The following is a 15,021-nucleotide window of genomic DNA, read 5'->3' as shown; positions in this document are numbered from 1 at the left end:
AGTAACTCATATATGTATATACTGTATATATATACAGTACAATCCCAGTTAACCGGGTGGCTTGGGGAATTTACCTTCCCGGTTACAGATTTTTCCCGTATTTCTGATTTTCAAGTCAAATCTATACAAAGGCTATCACAGCAGTAAATACAGTTCAGGTACTCACCAGTCACATTAGGGGTTACACTAAGAGATTCCGCCTGAAAAACTGCCTTGTAAACACACACCATGGTCATAACGCACGTGTGCAATGTCTAGCAATTTGCAGTACTGCAAATTGCACCAGTCCGTTGTTTACCGAATTACTGTATTCATTATATGTACTGTACTCATAAAAATTGAAAAGTAAAATAAAGAAATAAAAGCTTGAACATTTATTAGTGAACTGATGATGTGTTAGGACTGCACTGTAGAATTATCACAACACCTGTGCCCCCACGTGAGTTTGTTTACGTTTCTGACCCCGATCTTCTTCTTCCCTACCTGACCTCCATCACTCCACCCCTCACCCGCCACTCAGCTGTTTTGCAGAAAATAAAATAAATGATGTACGTATGAAATGCAGGCATATTATTTATTTATTTTTCTTCCAACAAAGTAAACTTTCATTCCTATTAACATTTATATTCAAGCATTAGTGTTTTATAATGTTCACCTTTTTCAAGTCTGTTGCATATGTCCAGCTTCTGTTTCAAGGTAAGCACGATACGCTTACGTTTAGTTTGCACTTCAGGCATTTTGGAGTGTACAAATTACCGTTTATCAGAGGAACACAATAGCAAGAGAGCTTGTTTACTGTCTGGTGGCAAAAAGCAGACTGGTGATTTTTGGAGGGTGTGGAGGATGACTGAATTCAAGTAGGGGAAAGAGGGGGAGAGGAGGGGTGGTTAAGAGGATTTGCTAGGGATTTACATTGGCCGGAAATCCCTTCACCTCGCTTTGTCTGACTTCACCCAGCCTCGCGTGACACGATCAAACGGCGGTTTGGCGGTCCATTCAAATTGGCGCACAGTTATAACTTACTGACATTTTTACCAGACCTTGAATTTTCCCGTTTTTCAGAGTATTCTGTTTGTCTGGATACCGGATAGCTGGAATTGTACTGTATATATATATATATATATATATATGTGTGTGTGTGTGTGTGTATGTGTATATCATCATCAACCATTTGAGTATCCATTGCAGGACCGGCCTATCCCAACCTAAGTCGGGACAATACAGCTAATGTATCTCTGCCAAGTGGCTTAGGCTGTCTGGTAGAGATTGTATGTAGGGTGAGAAGTGCTTGTAAGTGTAATTGTAATGTTGGAGTGGCTTTGGATGTGTGTGTAGTCCATGAACCAAGTGTAATCGGCCCACACAAGCCGATTGGATGCAAGCATACTTTATAGTAAGCGACACTGGTTCAACCACAGCATCCCTTACGTCTGCCAAAGTAGTATGTGGCTGGGTGAACACTCTCAAAGTTTATTTCCCTGGCGGGATGCGAGCCCTGGTTCACCTGTGTATGAAAATGCACATTCTACCACTGTACCACAGATGCTTCTTATATACAGTATATATACAGTATATGTATATAAGCCTGTGCAGGTTTCTATCCAAGGAGTGGTTGGGGTTTTTTGCTCACATAATGTCACTCAGGGATAAGTAAAGCTGGTCAGTCTCATCTTAAATGTCAGGACAACTTGCTTAGCCCCTGACTCCTATGCTCCTTGTGGGGCAACACAGGGTTAGATGATGAATTAATGAATGAATAAATGCATCAGTTTAAAGTAGAAGAGGATATTAATGTGTAATATAGAAAGAAGTACTAATTCTCTCATGCCACTTGGAATCATGTTCCTTCCTTCAGTTTATGGAAGTGATTGTAAAATAAATCACAAAGCATGTATCAGATGAAGATAAGGTGACGTCAGAGCCTAACTTTCAGTCTGATGATATACCTATAGTTTTCTTTTTGTCATCAGATGATTTTACTCTATTATTACCACCCTCATATTGAAGGGGATTAATGAAGGCTATCCAGTTAAGTCTCCCCATAGATGAACAGAATTGTTGGGATAAATAATGAAATGATTTACATCCTCAGAGTGAAGAAAATGGTGTAATGAAGCTCATTAAGCAGCTCATGCATTAGGATACTTGTAATAGCCATTTTTATTTTCTCTCGTATAAATCAAGAGACAGCACAAGAATCAAACAAATATTGGACTTCAAAACCTTGATCAATGGCTACAACGGTCTACTAAATGAACTTCATGCACATACACCACCACCGAGAGCCAGTGAAAAGTGAGCTATGTTTTATTCTGTCTTGGGGACAGTTGCCTGTGACACATGGAAACAAATGTCAGGTGTCAGAATGTGGTAAACATTAAATTTCAGAAAAGTAAGTTAATGACACGCTTCAGTAAAGCCCAATTCTTACTCAGAAATACGATACATATGTAGAAATAAAAGCCAATCCCACTGAGCTCACTAGTAATGTACCGAAATGACTGTGTGTAAGGGATTGATGGATGGAAGACTAATTTACGCATATGCAAAATAGGCAATCAGAAGTATTCATTCATGTGTGATTTTATTAATGAGTATTTTAGTGACTTGAATTGTCTGTAGCCTTGCTATATCACATTAGTATACCCAGACATATAGAATAGTCACCATAGATATGTTACTCTTCAGGCCTAGGACCAAATTAGGCTCACCAGCTAGGTAGCAGACGACATTCTGAAAGTCCTTCATTGTCATCCTCTATTTCCACATGCCCAAACCATCTCAGGCTATCCCTTGTCATCACAGTACTAATGCATAAAATTTTATATTTGGATATGGACAAAGAAATCTGGATACTGACATAATAGAGCCAAGATGTAAGGCTAAAAGCAGGGATTTGATTGGTACAAAATAATGTTTTTGAGGAGTTGAAGTACATTGATGATGAGTTGCCATTTAAAAGTGTTGCTTATTTTAAGTCTGGTTTACAGTTAAAGTACAGTTTTTTACCAAATTACTAATTGTTAAAAGTTCTGGAAAGCACAACTTGTTTTTAATGTTATTATGTAAGTGGAGTGCAGCACAGCGTAAAGGTAAGAATTCCTTCTGTAACTGTTTAGCATTAACACAGATGGACAGAGACGAAACTGTTCTGTGGCAAGAAAGCAATATAAACAAACGTGTTTCAGAGGTACCGTATCAATACCATTATAAAGGCACATCATACTCATCCTATGTAACCTTAATTCATTCACCAGAAATAAGTATTTTACTAACTATAATCACCTATAAATAAGGGATTAAACTGTTTTGTATTGCATTATGAATTAAACTATAAGAAGAAATTGAAGATGATATGGTAGAACATCCCCTGTCACCTGTTATGTTGCCTTATTTGAGCATTGCAGCTAACTCAGTTAGATGATACCTGTTGAATAGTGCATAACACAGTTTAGATGCAAGGAGTTCTGTGACTGAAAATTAAGCGTTGAAATGTATACAGTAAAACCTCCTTAAGTCGGCATAATAAGGGCTGAGGCCTTGCTGACTTGTGAGAATCCCCCTCACACACACACACACACACACACACACACACACACACACACACACACACACACACAGTATCTAAGATCACTTACCATGTTTGTGTACAAGAGTAGGCTGTAATCCAAGCATAGAGGAGGCCTTTTGTTGGGATGTAGAGGTGTTTGGGGAGCTCAGGATCACTTCTGTGCACAATTTTCTAACCATAACCACACTTAACATACTGTACAGTACACTTGACACTTAATGTACTACAATATACACTATACAGGTCTTTATCACTAATTTACATCACTGTTGTATTAAAGTTGCTGTACTGAATTATTCTGCTGAACTTCACATCATATACACTTTATATACAGTACAGTACATTTATTCACTACTATCACTAATCACTGTCACCATTAAAAATGTTCTCAGGTAAGTCTGAGGAAATACTGCCGAGTAAGCTGCAGGAAGACTCACTGTTGGTGGAGGGTTGGGGCTCTCTGGGAACTGGCTTTGGCTTTAAAAAGTTGGAGATTTTCCTCTGCCTCTGAGCAGCACGATATCTCCTGATTACACCAGCTGTGATATCTCTGAGCATAGGGTAATATTTTTCCAAAGCCATCATATTGTACTTGTCCCTCCAGTGTCTTATCAAGATAAAAACGGAGCTGTGACAGCTTGACTGTGGGCAGCATATCTCCTTCGTCATCACTATCATTCCACAGTGGCAGTAGCAGCTGCCTGAGACACACTGGAAGCAATTTCTGCCTCACTCTGGTGGTGGTAGCCCTGGTCCAGTGCGTCACATTCCAGCCATTCTATGATATTCTCTTCCATAATGTCAGGTTTTCCACCACCATGAGCAGATTCCACAAAGTCCTCTGGCCCTAAACCTGTGAAATCAACCTCCACATCAGTTCCTTCCAGCAGTTTCTTCCAAGCATTGCTGAGGGTGGAGGCTTTAAATTCATCCCAGACTTCAGCCCAGTTGAACAGTGCATTGCGAATGTTGTAGGCCTTGAAGTTTTCAAGTGATCGAGCCCCTCTGGTATCCTTCTCTCGGCCTTGTTCCTTCTCAGTTACTACCAGGGACTTCCCCAGCTGCTTGTTGTAGTAGTGCCACTTGGTGGCCTCAATCATTTCCTGGTCCATGGACTGTATTAAGGAGTTGGTGTTGGGAGGCAGGAAAAGCACCTTGATCCTTCCCCCATGGGCCTCCAGCTCCTCTGCACTGGGTCATGCTGAGGCATTGTCAAGGAGGAGAACAGCCTTGACAGCGTCCCTGACAATGCCCAGCTCCTCAATCTGAAACTTTATGCTGGCAGGCACGATGTGGTTGTGAAACCACTCCAAAAACAACTCCCTGGTGAACCATGCAGTCTTGTTGCCCCTGTAGATTGCCTGGAGTTTGTCCATGATGTTTTTGATGGTCCTTGGCTTTTTGGACCTGCCAATCATCATGGGTTTCGGCCTGTGGGTCCCATTTACTTTGGCGCAGTACAAGGCGGAGTTGCAGTCCTTGGCTGCCTTCCTCCCAGGGATGTGACCGTCTTGCCTGCTTGCCTGTGTGTTAGAGGGCATGGACTTCCAACACAGCCCTGTCTCATCGGCATTGTACAGCTGTGAGAGGAGGAGGCCAGACTAACTGAGGATTTCATGAGAGCTTCTTCCTGAAAGGCTCCACAGCAGCCTCGTCAGCACTAGCACTTTCCCCTACAAATTTCCGGTTGGTGAGGCAGTGTCGGGTCCTGAACTTGAAGAGCCAACCAGAACTTGCCTTGAAATCCGGGATCATGAGATCTTTGGCCAACCTCATTGCAGCTTGCTGCTAGTCCCCATCTCTCTTGGGCACACCAGTAGCACACTCCTGTTTGTACCACTTAAACACAGCAGCATCTAAGTTCAGGTGCTTCACTGGCCGGATTCTCTTCTTAGCCCTCTTGGCATATTCTGGGTTCTCAAGGGTAAGAGCATGGGCACGAATTTTTGTTTTTCTTGATGTCTTGGAAGGTGCTGGGCTTGATGTCGAACTCAGCACAAACATTGCATGGGGGCGTCAGCATCCATTCGTGCCAAGACTTTCAGCTTCTCCTGCAGGCTCAGTCTTCAGCTTCATTCTTTTCCTCCCAGAGGCTCCCTTGGTACCATGCAGAGATGACATGGTGGCAGGATGCAAGATAAGTTCACTTGAAAAGTGCGCAACACTTTGTCAGTCATGAGCAAGCAGGAGAGACCTGTCCGTGGTGGTGGCTGGGGCAAGTCTGTGTTCCACGTGATGTGCGGCGCAGCGGCGCAGTATGTTTATACCACCTAAGTCAGTATGTTGCTGACTAACAACCAATGTGCTGACTCAATTTTGACTTCTGCAAGTTTGAACAGGATACACTGACACATCACGCCTCACATGATGCCGAGTTTGGGTTGCTATTAGTAGGCATTTTGCTAGCTTAGGATCAATTTTGCTAACTATTTTTTGCCATGTGATCAATTTTTGAAAATGATTTTTTGAATGAATATTTTGGAGCCGTGCTCCCTTATGTATAATCCCAACTTAGGGAATGCCGACTAAAGGGGGTTTACTGTACTCCTACATTCTCTCTCTTACTGGAACCCCTTGCTTTTGTTATTGTAGCTATAAGGACTTTTGTCATAGATACTTCTTGAACATATTATAAAGTGGCAGACACAAACTGAGCAATAGCCAACAAACCCCTTAGTGTCAGCAGCAACTCTTTAAGATTTAATCCTGAGAAAATCTCACTCTAGACATTTATAATGATGTGACAAAGATCCCAAACCCCTCACAATACAGGTCAGTTGATAGCCAGGTGTAGTCAAACAGGACAGTTGACTTAACAAAGGAGACTCATTCTTGTCTCATAAATAAGGCTCATTTGATATCATGCAACCACAACTGAAAACAGTATTCAGCTTGTGGGAATGGCCCAGTTCCATCAGATTTAAGAAAATGACGAGGAACAGTGCTGCATTCTTAGACCTCCACCTCAACACTTCATTATACAGTGATGAATGGAAATGCCAGTAAATGTTTGTTGTATTTGTTCCTCCTGTTTTTATTATCCAGGTTTAGTATAGTAGTTCCATTTAATGTGGTCCAGTTCTGGCCATAATGCCTTCATTTATTGAACCCCTCCTCCCCCTTGCTGTATGATGGTGTGCTGTATTTTTTTGTTTTTGCTTTTGTCAGTTGATTTTGTCAAATTTAGGGGAGTTATAGTAAAAGGGTCAGTGGAGGCTATATCTAACCTCTCCAGTTGCTAAAAGTGTCCCCATAGCTAAATCAACTTGTCTGTAGATAGTCTGAATAACATAAAAACTTTGATCATTGAACAGAGGGGATTAACTTTCTATTTTATTTATGATCTGACAACTGATAACTATGAAGACTATGAAGGTGAGCAAGTGCAAGACTTACTGACAGGCCAGATACTGAACATGGATTGTGATGACAGTCAGCGCCGAAGTAGATGGCTACTAAAGAGGTTTTTAAACAGAGGCTACAACTGCAGGACAGATTCTCTTGCCCTGCCTATTGGAAAATTCAGGTGAGGCACAGTTTGAGTTTGTTCGCTCCACTAGGAAAGAACATTAGTCATTTATCCATAATTCTTTATTGTATCCCAAAACAATACATTTCCATAGTTAGTACATTTTCATTCAACAGATTTTTCACCATAAAACTGTTAATAAAGATAGAAAGTACGCATATAACATTCCATTTTCGAAGTATCTATACTAGCAGTTATTTACCAATATTGCTCACCCCTGTGAATTGGATGTGGAGAGGTTGCACTAAAAAAAAAAAAAAAAAAAAAAAAAAAAAAAAAATTCAGAACAGAGCTTTTAGAATTAACAACCCCGCTAATACAAATAAACTACCTCCCGTACAAGTAAGAAGGAATGTTGCCTACCTTACATTGTTTTACAGATACTTTAATGGCAAATGCTCGGACGAATTTGCATCCATTGTGCCACACACACACACACAGGTCGCTGACAGAGACGGAGCTCTTTGTGGATCATGGGGAAATAATTGCCGATTCAGCAGCGAAAAGGAGACCAGCCTATTGTAATTCCGTGAATGAATACGTGAGTGGTGGTCCCGTCTGATATTAGTGGAAAAAACGCAGGTGTCAGTCAAAGAAGAGTACAAGACACAGTGGATGTATAAAGTTTTTCATAGGTTGCATCATGGCGGAAAGGGATAGTTAATTGTTTTCATCTGGTGGGAGTGAAACTGCGGGCTTCTCCGATGAGGATAAGTGTAAAGGAAGTACTAAACTGAACCAGACAAGGGCAGCAGGAGTGGAGAGAATGGTGGAGAGGAATGTCCAGGAGTTGAAAAAGGTATGGACAAAATTAGAGAGTTGCAGGAATGGACCTTAGAACAGGAGAAAGAGATTAAGATAATGCAGAGCAATTTGGAAAGCGTCTGCACACTCAGTGCTGAACAAGAAAGACAAGTCACAAATTAAAAGTAACTAATCTGCTTCAAATGAAATAAACCAGCTCAAGAGGGAAAATAAAGAGGTTGGAAGAAGAAAGGGACAGGATGAAAAGTAAACTAGATGAGCATGAATCAAATCAAGGGTGCAAGATGAACACATTAAGGAAGTCAAGGAGTAACACAAGGAGTGGAAGAAAATTCAAGAGGAAAGAAATATAAATTGGAAAGATAATAGAACAACAAAGCAAGGAAAAGGTGGAGAAGGAAGTGGGTAGGGTACTAAGAAGTAGAGAATCTTTAGTGAAGGATGTACCAGACAAGAAAAAATGCATGATAATTTCAGGAGTAAAAGAAAAACGTATGACAGTATGTTTAGGAAAGGAAAGAGAAGAACTGAGTAGGGCTAAGGATATAGGATCAGTAGTTATGGAGGGTAACAACGAAGCTCAAGAAGAGATTGAAGAAGTGTTTAGGCCAGGAAAGTACGAGGAAGGAGGGGGGAGGCCACCTAAAGTTTAAATCTCAGGTAATGGTAAATGAAATCATGGAAATTATCAGACAAAGAGGAGTTTAAGAATGTTTGGATAAGGAGAGATGCAAATAAGGAAGAAAGAGCTAAAATAAGGGAGCTAGTAGAGGGAGCAAGGGCAAAAAACGAACAGAGAATGGAAGAAGAGAAGACGGTGTTCTATTGGAGAGTTATGGATCAGAAATTGAAGAAGTGGTACCAACGGAGAGAGGGAGAGAAGAGGGAACAAAGAACAGTGAAAAAGTTGGAAGGTGGCATATACTAATGTTGATGGTTTAATATCGGCATGGTTAGAAATCAACGATTTCTTGAGGGTACATGAACGAGATATTATGTGCTTTGTAGAGACCAATTAGGAGAGGATATTTATATCCATGTGGGAGATGGTAAATGCAAACTGTGGAGAAGAGACAGAAAAGAAAAAGCGGGAGGAGGAGTGATGATAGCAGTGAAGAACAACATAAATGTAGATAATGTGGAACTGGGAGAGGGTAGGGCTGAAGTGATAAATATGAAATTAGAAACTGGAGAGAATGGCAAGAGAGACATGGCAGTAGTGTATGTTCCTCCTAAGACAAGGGCATGGAATGATGATGAATACCAGATGTTGTCAGACATGGTTAGATATCTACAGATAGTGATTGAGAAAAGCAAGAACATAACTCTGATGGGTGATTTTAATTGTAAAGAGGTGAACTGGGAGGAATGGGACCCAGGAGGCTGAGAAGATTTGTGGGGCACTATATGTTTAAATATCTATCTATCACCAGATGCCTTAATCATGTAAGGGGTGGCCACAAATATAGCAGTGAATAATGTAATGACTCAGTGGGTCAAAGAAGAGACAAGTTTCAGAGGTGATGACACACCAGCCAGACTAGATTTACTGCTAACCAAAGAATGTCACATAAATGAATCTTTGAAATATCTGTGTCCTATAGGAAAAAGTGATCATGTGGTCATCGAGTTCCAGATGATAAAAGGGAACGTGATGCCAAGAGATGAGCTTTATAGGCAGGGAAGATACAACTTTGGGAAAGCAAACTGTACAGGATTGAGGAAATTTTTCAAAAATTCTGATTGGAAAAAATTCAGAGAAACAAGAGAGATGCAGAGGAAGTGGGATATCTTTCTAGACCTCTATAGTACAGGAGTGGAAAGAAATGTTCCAAAACTAAGTGGGAAAAAGGATTGGTTTAACAGAAGGTGTATGATAACAAAAAAAAAGAGAGGGACATGGCATGGAACAACTGGAGAAAGAGAGGCAACAATAGAACAGAGGAAGAATATAGAACTAGAAATGAATATACAAGAAGAGATATAGAGGAAGAAAGGAACTTTGAAAAAGGTATAATTGACCAATGTAATGAAGAACCCAAATTGTTTTATAAATTTGTTAATGGCAGATTGAAACAAAAGGAAGGAATCACCAAACTGAGAGTAGGAGGAGAGGTCTATAAAGATGCAGCAATGCAAGCTGAAATAATGAACAAGTGTTTCCAATCAATTTTCACTAAAGAAAAGGATTTCGTGGAATGGGGAGGAAGTGACTAGAAATGTGATGATAAAAGATGTAGATGTGGAAGTGCAGGAAGTGTATAGATTACTGGAAACCCAAGATGTAAGGAAAACCCCAGGACCGTATGGAATCTCTAATTGGGTACCGAAGGAATGCAGAGAGCGAGTGACGAATATGATTCATGGGTTAATGATGTGTTCTCTGGAAGAAGGGAAAGTGCCTCAGGAATGAAAGAGGGCCGGTGTGGTACCTATTTTTAAGGGAGGAAACAAAGAAGAACCCCTGAATTATAGACCAGTGTCCCGGACCAACATAGTCACAAAATTGTGCGAGAGAATCCTGAAAGACAGATGGATAGATTATCTGAAGGAGATGAACATTTTGGCTGCAAGTCAGTATGGATTCAGAAGTGGAAGGTTGTGTGTTTCCAACTTGTTGAGCTTTTGCTCATGAGCGATTGAAATGCTGCAGGAGAGAGACAGTTGGGTGGATTGTGTGTATTTAGATTTGGAGAAAGCCTTTGACAAGTTACCCCACATGCAGCTAATGTGGAAATTGGAGCATATAGGAGGACTGAAGGGAAACCTCCTGGAGTGGATGAGAGACTTCTTGAGAGACAGACAAATGAGGACAGTAATAAAGGACAAGATGTCTGGATGGAGGAAAGTAACACACAGGGCTCGGTGTTAGCGCCAGTAATGTTCCTGATTTACGTAAAGGATGTGGTAGATGGAATGAACAGTTATGCAAGTCTTTTTGCTGATTATGCAAAGATCTTGAGGAGAGTAGAAGTTGAGGAAGACTGTAAAATGCTGCAGGAGGACCCGGATAGGATTCATGATTGGAACCGGACATGGAAAATGAAATTCAGCACAAAAAAATAAAGTAAAATATTGGAAATGGGTAAAAGTACCAAGAGGCCATCACTGAATTATTTGATGGGTAATGAACCAATCACAAAAGCAAGAGAAGAGAATGATTTGGGAGTGCAAGTCCAGGATAGTTTGTCACCTTAAAAACACATTAACAAGACATTTAGAGAGAGATATTTTCTCTTGACTAACATAAGAGTAGCATTTTGTTACACAGATGAGGAGGTGATGAAAAAATTGATAGTGACCATGATCCGCCCCAGGTTGGAATGTGTGGCAGTAGTGTGGTCCCCACACAAAAAGAAAGATACCAACAAGCTTGAGAGAATACAAAGAACAGCAACCAAGATAGTCTCCAGCCTAGCAGATCTGTCATACAGAGAGAGGCTGGAAAAGCTGGATCTACCTTCCTTAGAAAAAAGGAGAAAGAGGGGCGACATAATTGCAGTGTTCAGGGCCATGATGGGAGTAGATAAAATTGACATCAAAGATCTGTTTTTATGGGATGGGAGAGTAACAAGAGAACACAGAATGAAACTGAAAAAGCCAAGTTGCTTGAAGGATATCAAGAAATATAGTTTTCCATGTAGATGCACAGACCTGTGGAATAGCCTGAACAAAGAGATCATCCAGTCTGAAAACTTTAACGAGTTCAAAGTAAAATTTGACTTGGTGGTGGCGACCATCATCCACTCATTTGATGTAATGTTGCCTATTTCATCCTTAGCCTTTATCATTCTTTTTCTGTGCCCGCTATCCTCTCTTTCTATTTCTCCCATCTTTCCTGTCATTTCCTATTGCTTTTCTTTCCTTTACAGGTGGAATTACATTGAGTGACAAGCCAAATGGTTTCCTGTAAGCCAAGAAACCATTTACAATTCTGGGTGGTAACCATATAACCAAACCGTACGTGCTCCCCACGTGTCAGCTAGTGGGTTAATGCCCCTCCCTGTAAAACAAATAACTCAAAGTCAAGTGGCTGCCCCTTACGGGATTGTGGCGTCTGGCAATCGATAGATAGATAGAGAAATGGAGACTTGACCACACAAGTGCAGCTCATTTCCTGTATATCACAATTAGGTAAATTACAACTAGGTAAATACACTCCATGCCTTCCACTGTGCTGCATGGGCATGTGGTAGCGCTCATAACTGGAATATCACACTGCCATCAGAATTCTTTTATTCCCAAAACTGCATCTCTTTCGAACTCGTTCCCCAGAGGTGTTTCTTCCTAAACTTCAACCCATAGCTGGTCAAATCCAACTGTTACAGATTTTTTATGAATGGAGGACACCAGTAATCTGGTGTATGGATTTTTTTTTTAATTCATTTGTTTTTCCTTCTTCTCTGCTCTTATTTTTTAAAAAATGGAATTTGTGTAACCAGTGATTGCATGAAATCCTTAGGGAATTCGTTAAATGAGTTAATTTGGCTGCGGTTAGGTTTGGCTGGGATAATCAAAGTTAAGTTTAGGTTAGGTTAGGCTAGTTTAGTTAGGTTAGGTTAGGTTAATTTATATGAATGCTTAACATGACTAAGCATTCATAAGAATTAATCTAACGGTCTAACCTAACCTAATCCAACTAAGCTAATCTAAACTTAACCTGGATTATATCAGCCTAACCTAACTACAGCCTAAATTATCCTAACCTTAATTAACCCATCCTAATTTAAACTCATTTCACGAATTCCCTAGGGATTTCATGAAGTCGCTGGTTACACAAATTCCCTGTAACATATAAACTTATGCTTGCTGCATAGGTTTTATGATTTGCTATAAAGCTGTTAATCAGCATGGGAGTAGTTTTCATGTAACACTCCATTTTCCCAGTACACTTACCAGTAATTATTTACCAATTTACCAGTTCACTGCAAGCATATTGGAGCTTTCAAAAACAAAAACGATAGTTGTGGCATTTATAAAATACTGTAATTGTACGTACACAGTGTGTGTTCCTAGATTTTGCTATCCTAAGTTGTACTGCACTTATTGATAGCTCCTTCTCCCTTTTCATTTACCTTTCTTTTCATTTTCAGAGAATCTATAGAAAATGCATTTTGTGAGAAAAGAATATTGATAGTATCCGGTGACACAGGTTGTGGAAAGAGCACACAGGTATGTTTCTTCATTTTTCTGTTGTATGTGATTGTGATTATATCATTGAGCCCAAGAAAGTAGTTTTTATGTGATTCTTCCAATCTCCAGTTTTATTCAGCTTATGATACTGTGTTCAAACCATCTGTCATATCTCTGTATTACCAGATGCCTTAATCACTCAGTTGGCCACAAACAAATCAACTCAGCACCCTGTCTTCTGCCATTTGGCTGCCCTTCCTTTAACTTTCACCTCTCTCTCACATGTATCTCTTCACTCCATCCCTTCATCTCACCTTTGGTCTCCTCATCCACCTCACTCACATAAACTCTTCTAATCAGTCTTACATTCTCCATCCTCCCCATGTGTCCAAAGCATCTCAAAGTATTTCTCTAAACACTTCAGTCGTACTTAATGCCTCTACTATGTGGGAGCACTCCTTAGCTAAATATAATAATTTTGTTGTGAGAAAGAAGAATGTTCACAAAGACATCATCATAGTGAAAAGAGTAATTCCAACTTCCCAGTGGTGAGAAATTGGTCATTCTTACTTAACCCCTTTGAGACCATGATGTATGTCAGATAGCATATCAGCCTAGATACACCAGGCTGTGACATATGTCAGATGTCAGACATTTATGCAATGTAATGGGGAAAGTTGGAGAGCTGGCTCACCTGCCTGTGACTTTTTTTTTTTTTTTTAATGCAAGGAAGAAGGAACCAAAGGCCAGGAGCCCACAAATCGTTCCTTCCAAGAAAAAACAAAAACAATACAACAGAGAGCCAAATTCAGGATCTGTTCATTTTGAGATGCTTGGACTCTCTGCAGTTGAAAGGCTGGAGATCATAGGAAGTAGGAGATTAAAGATGTGCCGATACCAAGATGTTGACCGATACCGATACCCATTTTTCAGCCGATACCAATACCGATACTCCGATACTAACAAATGGCCGATACTTTGCCGATACCGATACGAATACTTTTTCATTTTGATTTTATTTATTTTATTTTATTTTTATTTACTTGATGCCGACAGCGTGTGTTGTTAATGCAGGAGCAATATAGTAATCCATATACTGTATAAAATTAATATATGATAGTGTTACATCATACATGTAATTATAATGTAATATACAGTAATATAATATCATAACCATCTGTTTATCAGTGTCATGAAACACTAGTGTCTAGAATCACAAAATAAACCAGAAAAGCATCGAAGTATCGGCCATACTTTTAAATTGCCGATACCGATACCAGCGCTACTACAAAAAAGGCCGATACTGCTGATACCAATACCAGTACTATCGGCACATCCCTATAGGAGATACAGACAGAGAGAGACAGTTCCAGAATTGACCTGTTGCATAGATGAAGGACTGGGCATAGTGATTAACTCTTGCATTACAGAGTTGGACAGAAAAGGGATGAGAGTTTGTTGCTAGATGGGTTCAGAGGAGCAGTGACCATAGAAGTTGCGATAGAAAAAGAGATAAAGATGCAACAGCGTGGCAAAGAGACAGAGGTTGAAAGGAGACAGTAAGAGGAGGAGAGTTAATAAGACGAAAAGCCTTTGACTCCACCTTGTTGAGAAGAGATGTATGTGGGGAGCCTTCCCACACATGAGAGTTGTATTCTGCATGGGCGAATAAAATCCATGTATGTGGTCAACAGCTGTGCAGGGGTAAAGAAGGTATGGAGTCAGCTTAGTACACTTAATCTCTTGGAAGCAGATTTTACAAGATATTTAATATGATCTTTTCAAGATAAATCCTGAGAGAATGAAACCCCAAGTACTGTATGTTTAAAGGTGATGCAGGAGTAAGCTGCATGTTATTAAACATTAGTGGATACTCCTGTGGAAGATTTTGACGGAACTGAGTCTTTGATGCATTGAAACAACAAGATTACTTTTACCCCAGTCAGAGATACAAGCCAAGTCAGATATTGGGTGTGTTATAGCCCTGTCTCTTGTTTGTTGAAGTAACTGCTGAGATGGACGT

At 40.2% G+C, this 15,021-nt stretch overlaps 1 protein-coding gene across 2 annotated transcripts in view; it reads left to right on the top strand.

Annotated features, from left to right (window-relative positions):
• Window positions 1–15,021, top strand: part of LOC145411012 (ATP-dependent RNA helicase DHX30-like) — a 91,606-nt gene that overhangs the window by 23,653 nt on the left and 52,932 nt on the right. For both annotated transcript variants that reach the window (XM_080281075.1, XM_080281076.1), the window contains 2 exons: window positions 6,938–7,097; window positions 12,959–13,037. In XM_080281075.1, the coding sequence (XP_080137201.1) occupies window positions 6,938–7,097; window positions 12,959–13,037 (239 nt within the window). The remainder of the gene's footprint in view (window positions 1–6,937; window positions 7,098–12,958; window positions 13,038–15,021) is intronic.

The sequence above is a fragment of the Coenobita brevimanus genome, chromosome 87 (assembly GCF_032717465.1).
Source record: "Coenobita brevimanus isolate Jiangsu-jjx chromosome 87, ASM3271746v2, whole genome shotgun sequence".
In the NCBI taxonomy this organism is placed as follows: domain Eukaryota; kingdom Metazoa; phylum Arthropoda; class Malacostraca; order Decapoda; family Coenobitidae; genus Coenobita; species Coenobita brevimanus.
Note: the sequence above shows the minus strand (reverse complement) of the source record. Positions and strands in the feature narration are given on the sequence as shown.